This window comes from Heteronotia binoei, chromosome 20 (genome assembly GCF_032191835.1).
Source record: "Heteronotia binoei isolate CCM8104 ecotype False Entrance Well chromosome 20, APGP_CSIRO_Hbin_v1, whole genome shotgun sequence".
Classification (NCBI taxonomy): Eukaryota; Metazoa; Chordata; class Lepidosauria; order Squamata; family Gekkonidae; genus Heteronotia; species Heteronotia binoei.
Genome location: NC_083242.1, coordinates 34,993,530 through 35,010,128, shown reverse-complemented (window position 1 = coordinate 35,010,128; position 16,599 = coordinate 34,993,530). Strand labels below are relative to the sequence as shown.

The following is a 16,599-nucleotide window of genomic DNA, read 5'->3' as shown; positions in this document are numbered from 1 at the left end:
GGAAGCAGAAGGTCCCAGGTTCAATCCCCGGCATCTCCAAAAAAGGGTCCAGGCAAATAGGTGTGAAAAGCCTCAGCTTGAGACCCTGGAGAGCCGCTGCCAGTCTGAGAAGACAATACTGACTTTGATGGACTGAGGGTCTGATTCAGTAGAAGGCAGCTTCATATGTCCATAAGTTCTGGGGAGGGACGGTGGCTCAGTGGTAGAGCATCTGCTTGGGAAGCAGAAGGTCCCAGGTTCAATCCCCGGCATCTCCAAAAAAGGGTCCAGGCAAATAGGTGTGAAAAGCCTCAGCTTGAGACCCTGGAGAGCCGCTGCCAGTCTGAGAAGACAATACTGACTTTGATGGACTGAGGGTCTGATTCAGTATAAGGCAGCTTCATATGTCCATAAGTTCTGGGGAGGGACGGTGGCTCAGTGGTAGAGCCTCTGCTTGGGAAGCAGAAGGTCCCAGGTTCAATCCCCGGCATCTCCAAAAAAGGGTCCAGGCAAAAAGGTGTGAAAAGCCTCAGCTGGAGACCCTGGAGAGCCATGAATGGGGCTGTGGCTCAGTGGTAGAGCATCTGCTCAGTAAGCAGAAGGTCCCAGGTTCAATCCCCGGCATCTCCAACTAAAAAGGGTCCAGGCAAATAGGTGCAAAAAACCTCAGCTTGAGACCCTGGAGAGCCGCTGCCAGTCTGAGAAGACAATACTGACTTTGATGGACCAAAAGGTCTGATTCAGTATACGGCAGCTTCACATGTTGTTCATATGTTCATATGACTTATGGTGACCCTGTGGGGTTTTCAAGGCGAGAGGCATTCAGAGGTGGCTGGCCATTGCCTGCCTCCGCGGAGCGACCCTGGACTCCCTGGGTGATCTCCCATCCAAGTGCTAATCAGGGCTGACTCAGCTTCGTTTCTGTGACCTGCCAAGATCAGGCCAGCCTGGGCCACGTTGTCAGATAGACTTAGAGTAGGAGTGGCTAAACTTGCTTAATGTAAGAGCCACACAGAATAAATGTCAGGCGTTTGAGAGCAGAAGGGAGGGGTGGAGAGAAAGCTACTTTAACTTTAAATGCATTCTCCAAGCCACCGGCTGGCTCGGCAAAGTGATTTAAGGAAAGAAATGCCTTCTCCAAGGTGGCTGATGGGCCCATGGGGGCTTCAAGAGCCACACAATATGTGTGAAAGAGCCACGTGTGGCTCCCGAGCTGCAGTTCGACCTCCCCTGGCTTTCCAGAGTGGGACAAGATCTAAACCAGGGACTGTTCAGCTCCGAGTCCATGGCACTGTGCCCAGCTGGCTGGATTTCCTGGAGAAAATGGCCGCTTTGGAGGGGGGACTCTACGGCATTGTACACAGCTTAGGTACCGGTCCTCCCCAGGTTCCTCCCCCAGTTCTCCAGGGATTTCCCAACCTGGAGTTGGCAACCTAGAATTACAACTATTCTCCCAACTACAGCTCCCCTGAAGAAAATCATGGCGGATTTGGAGGGCGGGGTCTATGGCATTATACCCTTTGGAGGACCATCCCCTCCCCGAAGCCCCGCCCTCCTCAGCTTCACCTGCATAAATTTCACTTCTCCAGGAATTTCTAAGCCCAGAGTTGGCAACCCTAACAAAAGGTCCCTGAAGTTGACAGTGAGGACTGTCGGGCATGGGGCCGCGCAGCGTGACCCAATGACAGAGCTGCATAACTTTGCCTCTCTCGCCACTTCAACTGTGCCAGAGGTGATCGCTCCCAGTTTCGTTTTGAAGCCTGAAACGGTACTTTGAACCCCCCCTCCCCCCGTCATAAACGGCACCACTTCCAGCCCAGCCCCAGAGAAACAACACAGCCATTCCTACGGCCGCCCTAGATCATCTGTTTCTTTGAGGAAGCCAAGCCTTCCTAGGAAAAACAAACACCAAGGGGATATTTGAATGCAATTGTCTTGGAGCGCAGGCCACAAAACGCTGTCGTGATTCTCCTGCCTCGGCTGAGAGGTTCCCCTCCCTAGCAAAAGGGCTTCCCAGCCACCTTCACCTGGAGAATCAGAGAGATACCTCAGAAAATGCACGGAGCCACGGTAGCGATGTGGGCAGTAATGCAATTGCCACTGAGGGAAGAGCTGAGTGCAAAATACAAACCCTAATTTTTGGAAATAGAATACAAATTGGGGATGGGAAACTGGTCCCGTATAGGATTGCTGGCTTCCTTTTGGGAAATCCTTGGAGATCTGTGGGATGTGACTGTGGAGAGAATTCAGTGCGGCTTTGGTGGCAGAGAGTACTCCTCCTGAAGCTGCCATCTCCTCTAAGGAAACTGATCTCTGAAGTCCGGAGATCAGTAGGGATTGCAGGAGAACTCCAGGCCCCACCTGGAAGTTGGCAAGAGGGTTCCCAACACTGCCTCCGCAACTGTCAGATTTGGGGAGCGGTGCCTGGGGAGGGTGGAGTTTGGGGAGGATGTGAAGCTCTAGGCAGTTTGATGTAGTGGGGAAGTGTGCGGACTCTTATCTGGGAGAACCGGGTTTGATTCCCCACTCCTCCACTTGCACCTGCTGGAATGGCCTTGTGTCAGCCATAGCCCTGGCAGAGGTTGTCCTTAAAAAGGGCAGCTGCTGTGAGAGCTCTCTCAGCCCCACCCACCTCACAGGGTGTCTGTTGTGGGGGAGGAAGGTAAAGGAGATTGTGAGCCGCTCTGAGACTCTTCGGAGTGGAGGGCGGGATATAAATCCAATATCTTCATCTACCTCGCAGGGTGTCTGTTGTGGGGGAGGAAGGGAAAGGAGATTGTGAGACGCTCTAAGACTCTTTGGAGTGGAGGGTGGGATATAAATCCAATATCTTCATCCACCTCACAGGGTGTCTGTTGTGGGGGAGGAAGGGAAAGGAGATTGTGAGCCGCTCTGAGACTCTTCGGAGTGGAGGGTGGGATATAAATCCAATATCTTCTTCATCATCTTCTAGGCAGCCTCGTCTAGTCTCTGTTGTCTTTACCACAGAGTCCGGGGAAATTCCTAGAGTGTGGAGGGCATTTTTCTCAAGGGTGGAAACCAGGGTTGGTAATTTCCTGCCTGGGGTGGGTAGCTGCATAGCTGGCAACCCTAGGTCATGTGTTTCCTCATGGGTTCAATGAAAACATTTATTTTTTTATTTTATCTTATTATTTTTATTTGATTGTATTTATATCCTGCCCTCGGTAATGCTTAACTTTTTTTCTTGTTGTACTCAACATCATGCATTAAGAACTATTGGGGAGGAGAGCACGCAGAGGCCTACTGCCCCCCCCCCCCGACATATTCCATGTAGGGAAACCTCTTTAACCACACCTATATCCCTGCAGCCCCCTACGGTTGCCTACCTCCAGGTGGGACCTGGAGATCTCCTGGAGTTACAAATATCCTGGAGTTACAAATCTTCCCTCTAAGATGAGTTAGCGTGAGCCAGCTCATCGTATTTTAGCTTCAGGCTGAGGCATTTTTGTCTTAGCTCAGGAAAAATGGCCCCAGAGCAAACTAAGTTGCGCAGTCGCTCACAACTTGAATGCCAGTAGCTCACAAAGCAGAGTTTTTGCTCACAAGACTCTACAGCTGAGAGGGAGCACTGGTTCCAACTGATCTTTAGACTACAGACCTCAGTTCCCCTGGAGAAAACAACTATTTTGGAGATAGGATTGCCAAGTCCAATTCAAGAAATATCTGGGGACTTTGGGGGTGGAGCCAGGAGACTTTGGGGGTGGAGCCAGGAGCAAGGTTGTGACAAGCAGAACTGAACTCCAAAGGGAGTTCTGGCCATCACATTTAAAGGGCCTTTTAAATACCTGCTCTCTATTGGCAATAATGAAGGATAGGGGCACCTTCTTTTGAGGCTCATAGAATTGGACCCTCTGCTCCGATCTTTTTGAAACTTGGAGGGTAATTTGAGGAGAGGCACAGGGTGCTATGCTGAAAATTTGGTGCCTCTTCCTCAAAACACAGCCTCCCCAGAGCCCCAGCTACCCACAGATCAATTCTCCATTATGCCCTATGGGAATCGATCTTCATAGGGAATAATGGAATGCCCAGCAGACATTTCCCTCCCCTCCCTCCGCTTTCTAATAACCCTGAAATGGGGGGAGGGCCTCCAAACCGGGGGATCCCCTGCCCCCACCTGGGGAATGGAGGGTGGGCTCTGGCGTTCTGCCCAACTGAGGTTCTTCTGCCCCACAGAACTCCGCCCCCTCCAGGCTCCACCCCCAAATCTCCAGGAATTTTCCAACCGAGAGCTGGCAACCTGAAGCCCCACACCACTGCTACGCAGAACTCCAGAACGTGGCCTGATTCCAGCACAAAAACAGCGCCTGCTTATTTCACAGGAAGGAAAGGGCCCTTCAAAAAGTGAAAACTCAATAGGCCAGACTTTGCCCCCTGTCACCGCTGAGTCTGTCTCTGTATAGTGGAGGGAATCTTTATGAGCCTTTGTGGGTGAAAAGAACAAGGAGGCAGCGTAAACTGCTCATCCCAAGTTCCAGAGAAAGAGTCCCAGGTCCTCTGCGGCAAGCTGGAACAAGCAGGCAGAACAGGTCAACACACCGGCTTGGGAAACGGTGTCACAATCCGCTCGACAATCAGAAGGGAGTGTTTGCTGAGTGATTCAACCCTTGGCCCAAGCAGAGGCTGTGCTTTGCCCAGCCGCTCATCCGCCTCCCCGTGTTTGCTTCTGTTTCATTTCTTTCTTTCTTTTTTCCTCCTTCCCGTTGGGAGATTGAACAAACAGATCTGACTTCATGAGGAGGAAGCAGAAAGCCGGGCCTTGTTTGTGGGACTTTTTCGCACAGCTGGGTGTTGCCAAAACCACGCTTTTGACCCTTTTGTCTGCTCGTAAAAGGGCCCAGACAGACACAGAAGCCGGGATTAATGGGGCTCTTTTTGGCCACCCTGTGAAATCTCAGCTTCTGAGATCGGGGTGAACTCAGACTCTCAAGTGCGGACGCGTTGACCAAAATGGTATTTTGCAAACAAAGCAAACCCAGTCACCCGCCTCCGCTGGGAGATGTCCGAAATCTTTTAACAAAAGGTACCATCCTGAGGTTTGCGTCATGCAGTGAAAAAAAAAAATACCAGACAGAAACAAAAGCGCACCAGCCCCTGAAAGGTAGCCAAACCCATTAGCCAGACGACTGTCTACCTTAAACGTTTTTGTAAAAGCTGTGGAAGAAATTGGCCCATGGAGAGAGCCAAGTTTCTGGCTCAGATGCAAGACGCCTCTCTTTGTTTCTGTGTTCCCACACGCCAGAGTCTCACACACACTGAAGATGTTTAGCCACAAAAGCAAATATGAGGATCCAGGGGTCATTTTGTAGGAAAAAGAGATGCAGGAGCTCATTAGCATAACTCATTCGAATATGCCACACACTCTTGACATCACCGGAAGGTATACTAAATTATATCAGCTCAGCATCTACATTAAAATGCTTCTTGAATTCTAATTGTCACGATAAAACCTTACTCCCATTTCCCATCGTACTTTTTGAATTACGTTCTCCTATAGGGCCACAGCGGCATGATGAAGATTTCCACCTAGAGACATAGAATCATATAGTTGGAAGGGACTATAGAATCATATAGTTGGAGAAAGTAGAGAAAGAAGTACTTTTCTCCCTTTCTCACAATACAAGAACTCGTGGGCATTCGATGAAATTGCTGAGCAGAAAGGTTAAAACGGATAAAAGGAAGTACTTCTTCACCCAAAGGGTGATTAACATGTGGAATTCACTGCCACAGGAGGTGGTGGCGGCCACAAGTATAGCCACCTTCAAGAAGGGTTTAGATAAATATATGGAGCACAGGTCCATCAGTGGCTATTAGCCACAGTGTATGTGTGTATATAAATTTTTTTGCCACTGTGTGGCACAGAGTGTTGGACTTGATGGGCCGTTGGCCTGATCCAACATGGCTTCTCTTATGTTCTTATGTTCTTCTTATGACCTCCAAAGTCATCTAGTCCAACCCCCTGGACAATGCAGGAAACTCACAAACACCTCCCCCTAAATTCACAGGATCTTCATTGCTGTCAGATGGCCATCTAGCCTCTGTTGAAAAACCTCCAAGGAAGGAGAGCCCACCACCTCCTGAGGAAGCCTGTTCCACTGAGGAACCGCCCTAAACTCACAAACCCCTCCCCCTAAATTCACAGGATCTTCATTGCTGTCAGATGGCCATCTAGCCTCTGTTGAAAAACCTCCAAGGAAGGAGAGCCCACCAGCTCCCAAGGAGGAAGCCTGTTCCACTGAGGAACCACTCTAAACTCACAAATCCCTCCCCCTAAATCCACAGGATCCTCCTTGCCATCAGATGGCCATCCAGCCTCTGTTTAAAAACCTCCAAGGAAGGAGAGCCCACCACCTCCCGAGGAAGCCTGTTCCACTGAGGAATCGCTCTAACAGTCAGGAAGTTCTTCCTAATGTTGAGCCGGAAACTCTTCTGATTTAATTTCGACCTATTGGATCTGATGTTACCTTCTAGGCCCACACCATCCTCTATAGAACAGCCCTTCAAGGAAGATGGATCACATCTGTGAAGGAAACCACAGCCCTCAGTTTGCAAGTCCTGAGCAAAGCTGTTAACAAGAGGACGTTTTGGAAGGTGTTAATTCATCAGGTCAGCAGCAACTTGAGGGCATGTGACGCTCGTACCACCTGATCCTCAAACTGGGGACTGAAACTGGGACACCACATCCAGCCTCCAGAATCTTTTCAGCCAGCCCTTAAACCGCTGATAAGTTTATCAGAAGCACAATCAGACTACCAAGCCACAGATTCGGGGAGCAAGCAGACACTTTCAAACATGGTTAGACCAAACGCCATTCAGAGAACCATCTGGATCAGCGGCCCTCAACTTTTTTTGAGTCCGTCGGCACCTTTGGAATTCTGACCCAGTGTGGTGGGCACAGCCTACAAAATGGCCACCGCAGGAGGCGGAGCCAGCTACAAAATGGCCACCGTGGCTCACCTGCAGACACGCAGTGAAGATCCTTGTGCTGCCAAAGGCCAATCAGAAGCTGTGCTGGACAAAAGCCTGACATCTCCCCGCCCACTTTCTAAAAACATTTGGTGGGCATCAGGGAAGATGTCGGCAGGCACCACAGTGCCCTCAGGCACGACGCTGGAGTTCTCTGATCTAAATGATCCGTGTGATTTTCATGGTAGATGCCAGTTCCGCCAGAATCGGAACCAGGAAGAGGTGATGTTCGGCTCAAAAGAAGGTGGAGACCCAGATGTGGCCTTGGGGCTGAAAAATTCACCCACCCCAGCACTGAGCAGCATAACGCAGCCCTGAAAACATTTGGGGCCCGTTGGCTCACTGTTATTATCAACCGTAATTGGCTCATCCGCGCATCCTCCATTTGCGCCTGGAGCCATTTAGCATTCTGGCGGCTCCGGCAATAACATCTGCACGCCAGATGCCCCCGGCATGAGAGACGCTTCTGAGCCACTGCGAACGTGCGGTTTTCACGTCAGAAAGAGAAGCCCTGCTCTGTCTGGGGGTGTCTGTTGTGCCTATCGCTCACCGACTGTGGGATGGCCGTGCAGGGTTGCTAGCTACAGGGGGGCAGAGCCTGAGGAGGGTGGAGTTTGGGGAGGGGAGGGGAGGAGCTTCGGGGGGGGGGCCTTTTCTCTGGCATTTGGAGTTGCAGGGAACCTTCAGACCCAACCTGGACGATGGGAAAATCCTACAGTTGTCTGAGGAGTGAAAACCCTGCTTTCGGATAGGGTTGCCAATCCCCAGCTGAGGGCAGGGGACCCCCTGGTTTGGAGGCCCTCCCCCCCCCCGCTTCAGGGTCAGCAGAAAGTGGGGGGAGGGGAGGGAAGTGTCTGCTGGGCACCCCGTTATTCCCTAGGGAGACCAAGTCCCATGGGTATAATGGAGAATTGATCTGTAGGTATCTGGGGCTCTGCGGGGTTGTTTTTTGAGGTAGAGGCATCGCATCTGCCGCCTCTCCTCAAAACGCCCTCCAAGTCTCGAAAAGGTTGGACCAGGGGGTCCAATTCTATGAGCCCCAAAAGGAGGTGCCCCATCCCTTCATTATTTCCAACGGAGGGAAGGCATTTGAAAGGTGTGCGGTCCCTTTCAATGTGATGGCCAGAACTCTCTTTGGAGTTCAATTCTGCTTGTCCCAACTTTGCTCCTGGCTCCACCCCGCGAAGTCTCCTGGATCCACCCCCAAAGTCCCCGGGATCTTTCTTGAATTGGACATGGCAACCCTACTTTTGGAAGAAGATGAAATAACTGGTTCATTTGGGGGGGGTTTTTTTGTCTCCGGGACTTTCAATTCCAGACTCTGAACCTTCTTCTTGAAGCCATTCTTGACAAGCTCCCGAAAACCTGCCAAGAAATGTCGTGTCTTGGCACAGGGGAATATTTATAGTCCATAAATCTATCACCTTCCTTCAACGGGAGACAGGGGCGAGCTCAAAGGCGTCTGGGACGCACGTCAGCCGTCATTTCAGTCAGGAGCAGCAAGAAAAGCCTGACCAACTTTCTTGTCGGCTCCGCCAGCGATCCTATCTTCTAGCCCTCAGCGAGTCACTTAAGAGGCCTGTTCGAACAATGACTGCGGTGGCTTTACTCCTCCACTTTTCCTTTTGTTTTCGCATCGGAAGGGTTTGTGTGCTTCTGTTCCATTAACATCATAAACGACAGGAAGGTGACTGGATTTCTGAGGGTTCCCCACATCAAAATGACCACCCGACTAACTAGGACAGGTAGATTTGAGTCCAATCGTACCTTAAACATCGGCAAGGTTTCAGGGGTGTGAGCTTTTGAGAGTGAGTTCTGTCTTCTTCTTCATCATCATCAGAAGAAGACGACGACTGCAGGTTTATACCCCGCCCTTCTCTCTGAATCAGACTCAGGGCGGCTTACAATCTCCTATATCTTCTCCCCTCACAACAGAGTGAGTGGGGCTGAGAGGGCTCTCACAGCAGCTGCCCTTTCAAGAACAACTCCTGAGATAGCTATGGCTAATCCAAGGCCATTCCAGCAGGTGCAAGTGGAGGAGTGGGGAATCAAACCCGGTTCTCCCAGATAAGAGAGCTATGGCTGACCCAAGGCCATTCCAGCAGCTGCAAGTGGAGGAGTGGGGAATCAAACCCGGTTCTCCCAGATAAGAGTCTGCACGCTTCACCACTACACCAAACTGGCTCTCGATTAGAGAGCGTTGACTCTTGAAAAGCTTATACTTCCGATGTCTTAATGGTCGTTAACAGGCTACTGGGCTCAAATTCAGAGTCTAACAAAACGGGATTTGACCCTTGAAACCTCATGCCCTGCAGGGGCTTAGCCAGGATTTTAAAAGTCTGGGGGCTCTTTAAAAAGTCAGGGGGCCCCCTTTCCCATCCACTGTGGGACTTTCTGCTTCTCAGAAGCTTTCTGAGGTAGGGGCAAAAGCCGGAGGCTCTGAAAGTGGCCAAGTCAAGGCCGACAACCCTAACACTCTGGAGTCAAGAAGGGACTGAACCATGCCTGAAAGCAGGGGGGTTTCCTTCCACCTCCATCTCCCCCACCCAGGCACTTTGCAGCAAGCAGCTCCATCTGTCCCCCCTTCCCCGGCCCATTCCACAGGGCTTCCTCCACCTCCCTCTTCTCCGCCTGCTACTTTTGCTGCTGCACTGCGTTGTTCCCTGCTCAGCTCTCTCCTGGCACCGGCTGCCGCTGAGGACGCTTCGCTGGCTCAGCCACGGCAAAAAAGAAGAAAAGCAAGTTGCACTCCTGAGGCCCCCCCTGGAAGTTGGGGGGGGGGGCTGCCTGGAAGTCAGGGGCAGTGCCCCCCCCCCACAGTTGTTGCTGTTCAGTCGCAATGTCGAGTCCAACTCTTTGCGACCCCCCTGGACCAAGTCACGTCAGGCCCTCCTGTCTTCCACCAGCCTCCGAATCCTGCTCAAATTCGTGTTTGTTACATTAGTAATGCTGTCCAGCCATCTCCTCTTTTGCCGTCCCCTTCTTCTTTTGCCTTCTGTCTTTCCCAACATCAGGGTCTTCTCCAGGGAGTGCTCCCTTCTCATTGGCTGGCCAAAGGATTTGAGCTTCAGCTTCAGCATCTGACCTTCCAGGGAACAGTCTGGGTTGATTTCCCTTAGTCTGATTTGATCTTCTTGCAGTCCAAGGGACTCTCAAGAGTCTTCTCCAGCACCACACCTCAAAAGCATCTATTCTTCTGCGCTCGGCCTTCCTTGTGGTCCAGCTCTCACAGCCATACATTACTACTGGGAATACCATCACTTTGACCATACAGACTTTTGTTGGCAGGGAGATGTCTCTACTTTTTATTATACTGCCCAAGTTCGCCACAGCTGTCCTCCCAAGGAGCAAACGTCTTTTGATTTCATGGCTACAGTCACCATCTGCAGAGATCTTGGATCCCAGAAATGTGAAGTCTGTCACTACTTCCATGCCTTCCCCTTCTATTTGCCAAAGTGTGATGGGGCCGGATGCCATGATCTTTTTTTTTTTTTATGTTGAGTTTCAAGCCTGCTTTTGTGCTCTCCTCTTTCACCCTCAACAAGAGGTTCTTTAGGTCCTCCTCACTTTCTGCCATTAGAGTGGTGTCATCTGCATATCTGAGGTTGTACTGGACTCAAATCGAGCTGTTCTACTGTAGACCAGCATAGCGAACTTTTCAAGCTGAATAGCTAGCTTGACCTTCAGCCAATTGCCTACGTGTGGAATGTCCTGTGGGGTCATAGCTGACTTCTGGTGACCCCATAGAGTTTTCAAGGCAAGAGAGAAGCAGAGGTGATTGGTCATTGCCTTCCTTTGCCTTGGTGGCCCCCCAGCTGAGAACTGACCCCGCTTCGTCTAAGATTGGACTAGACCAGGAGTGTCGAACAAACACGACTAAAGATTTTTTAAAAAAATAAAACATGCTTAAAACCTTAGCACTTGTTGGTCTTAAAGGTGCTTTCTTTGTATTTCTCCAATGGGATCCAGGGAATTGGGCAAAGGAAGCTCTGGCTCTTTCCTTCCTTCCTCAGGGGATCAGGAGGGGGAGGAGCCTCAACCAGTGGAGAAAATCAAGGTTTTGCTCTGTATCTCCTGTGCAATTGAGCAAGCCTTGCAAAGCAAGCTGTGATGCAGAAGAGAGAGGGAGAAGGAAGCAGATGACAGCAAGTTGCTCAGGGACCTGATAGGAGCCCTCAGGGAGCCTGATTTGGCCCCCGAGCTGCAGGTTTGACACCCCGAACTAGACTGCCCCCCTCACACACACCCACACGCACACACCCTCATCAGCTGACCAACCATAAATGTGATGTTGGAGCTAAAAGTTCACACAGATTTTATGAGAGGAACATTCTTCAGGCCATCATGATCTGAGTCAAGCCAAAACTGAAGGACAAACGCACAGGAACAGAAGAGAAGCCATGTTGGATCAGGCCAATGGCCCCTCCAGTCCAACACTCTGTGTCACAGAAGAACATAAGAGAAGCCCTTTTGGATCAGGCCAATGGCCCCTCCAGTCCAACACTCTGTGTCACAGAAGAACATAAGAGAAGCCATGTTGGATCAGGCCAATGGCCCATCCAGTCCAACACTCTGTGTCACAGAAGAACATAAGAGAAGCCCTTTTGGATCAGGCCAATGGCCCCTCCAGTCCAACACTCTGTGTCACAGAAGAACATAAGAGAAGCCATGTTGGATCAGGCCAATGGCCCCTCCAGTCCAACACTCTGTGTCACAGAAGAACATAAGAGAAGCCCTTTTGGATCAGGCCAATGGCCCCTCCAGTCCAACACTCTGTGTCACAGAAGAACATAAGAGAAGCCATGTTGGATCAGGCCAGTGGCCCCTCCAGTCCAACACTCTGTGTCACAGAAGAGCATAAGAGAAGCCATGTTGGATCAGGCCAATGGCCCATCCAGTCCAACACTCTGTGTCACATAAGAACATAAGAGAAGCCATGTTGGATCAGGCCAGTGGCCCATCCAGTCCAACACTCTGTGTCACAGAAGAACATAAGAGAAGCCCTGTTGGATCAGGCCAATGGCCCCTCCAGTCCAACACTCTGTGTCGCACAGGGGCCAAAACCCAGGAAATGAGGTGAACCTGTAAGTCGTGGGTGACCCAAGACGCAAGGTGGGGACTCTGGACCCAACCTGTGTTCTTTGTAATGTGTGAAGATACAACGGGTTGTACCCTGAGGCAGAGTGAGGTGGTCTGCCTCAGAGAAGTAGATTTTGAAATGTGTCGATTTTATTTAAAACATTTTCACAACATCTTTCCACCTAGTCAGGGTCCCCGAGGCACTGAACGTAAAAGCATTGGCCGGCCCTATGCTGTGGTACCATCTCCGCCATAATGTTTGTGGCGGAACCGGCCCGATTCTGCCTTCAGACCCGGTCCCGTCTGCTCCCTATGGAGTCGCCAACTCCTGGAGGGAGCTATTTCTCCTCCTGCCCCTTGGGCTCGCTGCCACCACCCGCTCAGTCTAGGGGTTCAGATTGAGAGGAACAGGACTCCCAATCCCCCGCTCCCGCTATGAGGCCTGGCCTCAAGGTCCTCTGCCACCCTGCACTTGGGTTTCACAGAGACCTCAGCGCTTCTTTGGGGCACCCCTGGAGGATTGGCACCTTATCCAACTGCATGCCTTCCCCCTTCCCCGGGGCCCCCTTCTCAAAAACAGCGTGGTCTAAAGCGGTCTGGGGATCTAGGTGGTACAGAGATTGACTGCCAGTATTTAAAACAGAAAAAACATTTATTTAAAAGGGAAAAAGATAGGGAAAGAAAAACAAAACAAAAACAGTTGCCTTTAAAAAGTTAGCACAGCACAGCAAACAGCATGACAAAGGAAAGGTGTTTATAAACGCTTTCTACTGTCCCTGGTCTAAACTTGTCCTGTCTTGAGAATTACTTACTTGGTCTGCCTGCCTGGGGCCTCCCAGGCAGGAGCCTCCATGCTCACCACATGCTCGCTCGAGCCCCAGTTCAAATCTGCCCTCTCTTCCTGCCTAACACATGCCAAGAACAAAAGAACTTCCTGCCGCTCTAGGAGGCTTTCCCCCTAGAGTTGTTGGTTTGGCTCTGGAAGGGAGGGGGGGAGTGAGGGGAAGGCTACAAAGCCTGCTGAGGGATTTACTGATCCCTGCCAATGAAGCACCAGCACTCTAAGATGGTGTTTCTCCACAATGTTAAATTACTCTTTTTACTGAGCTAGATTCTCAGTATATACAATATGTGCCCAACTGAGCTGCCACCTATAACTGTTTATGATTAAATTGCATTGTTTTATAGATACGTTTTAAATTGCTATTTATACTGTTTTTATAACCTTGTTATCCGCCCCGAGGCCTTTTTGGGATAGGGTGGAATAGAAATCGTCTAAATAAATAAATAAAAACAAACAATTAAAAACAACGCTTAAAATTATAAAACAGTACAATAAAAACACTTAAACAACACCAGAATTGGGGGGGGGGGGAGAGGTCAGTAACTGTTATTGGGGGTTTGCCAAACAAAACAAAAAAGCAGATAGATCCAAGCAGCTGAACAAAGCAGGAGTCAAGCGGCACCTTTAAGACCAACCAAGTTTTATTCAGAACGTAAGCTTTCGTGTGCTGATAGCACACTTCTTCAGACGAGGGGATCGGGTACAGTGGGCTGAAATACATGCAGTTTGTGGGTTAAGAGGGCAAACTCATACAGAGCTGGGATCACATGGTGGAACAGTGTGACAATTTAGAAGGCCATTTGGTCTGGAGAGCCAAAAAAGGTAATAAAAGCTGCCTGCAAATTGGTGTTTCTGCTAGTCTAGGTAAATTACAAAAGGACATGTATTTCCTTGTTCTTGCCCACCTAATTTACTTCTCAACATCAATCTATACATTATAAACATCGTTCTAGTTGGCCATCAGAAAAAAAAGAATACATGAAATGAAAACGGGTTACATATATGTAATGAGTCTTTACCCGCTAGCTAGTAGGAGGATAGACTAATCTCTCTGGGGAGGGAATCCCAAAGTTTTGGTGCCACAACTGAGAAGGCCCTTTCTTGACTTGCCACCCATCTAGGCAGAGCAACTGAAGGAGGCTCTCCAAAGATAACCGGAAGCGTCATTAAGGGGCTAGGGAAGAATCAATTATGTAGATGGGCGGGCACCGTTTCCACATTCTGCCTCGGGCAACTCTAGCCAAGGAGTCAATCTCCGAGGGTGCTTATTAGCCCACAAACATACCTGCCTTTTAAAATCTCCTTCCTTGATCAATGAGAACAGAACGAGGATGGGATGCCGCAGGTAGCTAGTCAGGCATCTCCGTGTTCATCCGGCAAGAACTTTGGATGGGAAATGCCCAAAAGGGTTGCTGCAATGCCAAGCCATCGTTCAATGCCAGTTACCCAACTCTAAATCAAGGAACGGGTACCAGCGAGGTCGGCCGCCCATTTGCACCCCATCGCGAGAGCAGGGCAATTTATACCAAAGCAACCAATTGAAGAGTTAGAGAGAAAAGAGACGTTTGAACAGCTTGCGTTTAACTCGCCCTTTTTGAGCCTGTGGGCACCTTTGAAATTGTGACATAGGCTGCTAGGCAATATTCCCTCTAAGCTGTGGAGTCTTGTGAGCTAAAATTCTGCTTTAAAATTATGAGTGACTGCATCAATTAGCTTGCTCTGGGGCCATTTTTCCTGAGCTAAGGCAAAAACGTGCGAGCCAGAGGCTAAAAAAACCTGGTGAGCTAGCTCACGCTAACTCAGCTTAGGGGAACAGTGGTGGTAGGCACGAGGGCTTTTTTGGGGGGGGGGGGGGTAGTAGGGACCCTCGGAAAGGTTCAGGAGCTGTGCTCCTGTGAGCTCCTGCTGAATTCAAGGCCTGGTATGACCTAACATGCAAAGGAGTTTCTGCTACAAAAAAAGGTCTGAGTGCCCATTGGTTTAACCATTTTTAAAAAGACAGATTCAGGGGGGGGGGGAAATATGAACTGGTTCTTCTGTTCTTAAAGATATTTATCTGAACTCCCGAACTGAACCATTTGTTTGGTGGGGTTTTTTGCTTCTGTTTCGCAGAACCTTCGAGTCCGCACCATGGGAGGGACCGAGTTCTTCACCCGCTCAGCTACAAGGTTCAAGGGTGCCTTGGCTCAGAAGTTCATGTTTGTGGATGGCGATAAAGCCATGACCGGGTCTTACAGGTACGTGTGTTGCTTTGGAAACAGCTGGGAATTGGTGTGTTTGCTCAGAATGTTTGGCCAAGAGTTTGATCTGACGAGTGAGAACTTCTACAACAGATAACTTGTGCAAGGGCCGTGAGAATTTCAGTTTTGTTCTGGTTAGTCCTCCCACATGGGAGGCAATTGTGGGTTTTATCTTCTAAAACAGAGGTTCCCATCTCCCAGGCTGTGGACCAATAGTGGTCTATGGTCTGTTAGCAACTGGGCCATGGAGAGAGGCAGATGTGCCACTAGGTTTGCCAAATCCACCCCCCCCCCGGCCTCCGGCAAGTGACGTCATTGCACGATTTAGTCATTTCCGGGAAAACTCTATGGTTTTCCTGGATGCTCTAGTATTTGGGGAGGTAAAAACGCTATGGTACCTATTGTGCCATAGAGTTTTCCCTCCCAAAATGCTACAGCGTCCAGGAAAACCATAGAGTTTCCCTGGAAATGCCTAGAGTGGCCAGCACACAATGTCACTGGCGCGATGACATCACTTGTGGGTGATGTCATTGCGCCAGTGACATCGGGGGAGGTTCCCCCTGCCAGCCCAATGTGGGCTGGTGGGGGGGGGAATCTCTCGGTCAGGAGAAACCCCCCCCCCCAGCCTGGGGGCTACGTGCCACACTGCCCTTTAACCTGCCCATGACTCAGGCAGACAAAAGAGGCAGTGCGGCCTTGCCCCTAATTATCACCCCTTTCATCCACCTGGAAAGGAAAGTTCCCCTGTGCGAGCACCAGTCGTTCCCGACTCTGGGGTGACGTTGCTTTCACAACGTTTTCACGGCAGACTTTTTACCGGGTGGTTTGCCATTGGCCTTCCCCAGTCATTTACACTTTCCCCCCAGCAAGCTGGGGACTCATTTTACCCACTTCGGAAGGATGGAAGGCTGAGTCAACCTCGAGCCGGCGACCTGAAAACCCAGCTTCTGCCTGGGATCGAACTCAGGTCGTGAGAAGAGGGCTCCAACTGCAGTACTGCAGCTTTACCACTCTGTGCCACGGGGCTCTTCATCCACCTGGGTCCCAGGCAAAAGGGGCAGCGTGGCAGTGACCTTCGCCTACCCCTCATTTAAACACTCCCATGGGGGGGGATGGGGCAGGGGGCAGCCTGGGGTGGTAAGAACCCCAGCACCCCTACCCACCCCCCACTGGTCCGTGGAAAAATCATCTTCCACGAAACCGGTCCCTGGTGCCAAAAATGTTGGAAGCCACTGTTCTAATATACGTGTACTTGGTTTTATGTCAGATGTTTGCCTGTCACTTCGAGGAGGGCAGGGGTCTGTTGCTATTGGCAGCAGAAGAGAGGACTCACAACAATGGGTTTCATTTCAGGGTGGGAAGTACCCGTCGGATATTAGGATTTCTTTCTTCTTTTTTTTACTGTAGTAGTAGTTGAGCAGTGGAATGGGCTGTCCAGGGAGGAGGTGAACTTCTGCTCTCTTGGCAGTCTTC

The 16,599-nt window shown here is 50.4% G+C and overlaps 2 protein-coding genes and 1 non-coding gene across 5 annotated transcripts in view; 2 read left to right on the top strand and 1 right to left on the bottom strand.

Annotated features, from left to right (window-relative positions):
* Nucleotides 1-16,599, bottom strand: part of SLC5A10 (solute carrier family 5 member 10) — a 185,964-nt gene that overhangs the window by 90,308 nt on the left and 79,057 nt on the right. The window lies entirely within an intron of this gene.
* FAM83G (family with sequence similarity 83 member G) overlaps nucleotides 1-16,599 on the top strand; it is a 76,589-nt gene that overhangs the window by 34,332 nt on the left and 25,658 nt on the right. For all 3 annotated transcript variants that reach the window (XM_060260684.1, XM_060260685.1, XM_060260683.1), the window contains exon 3: nucleotides 14,999-15,123. In XM_060260684.1, coding sequence (XP_060116667.1) covers nucleotides 14,999-15,123 — 125 coding nt within the window. The remainder of the gene's footprint in view (nucleotides 1-14,998; nucleotides 15,124-16,599) is intronic.
* On the top strand, nucleotides 538-609 carry TRNAT-AGU (transfer RNA threonine (anticodon AGU)). The gene has a single exon. It is a non-coding gene; the product is annotated as a tRNA-Thr (tRNA).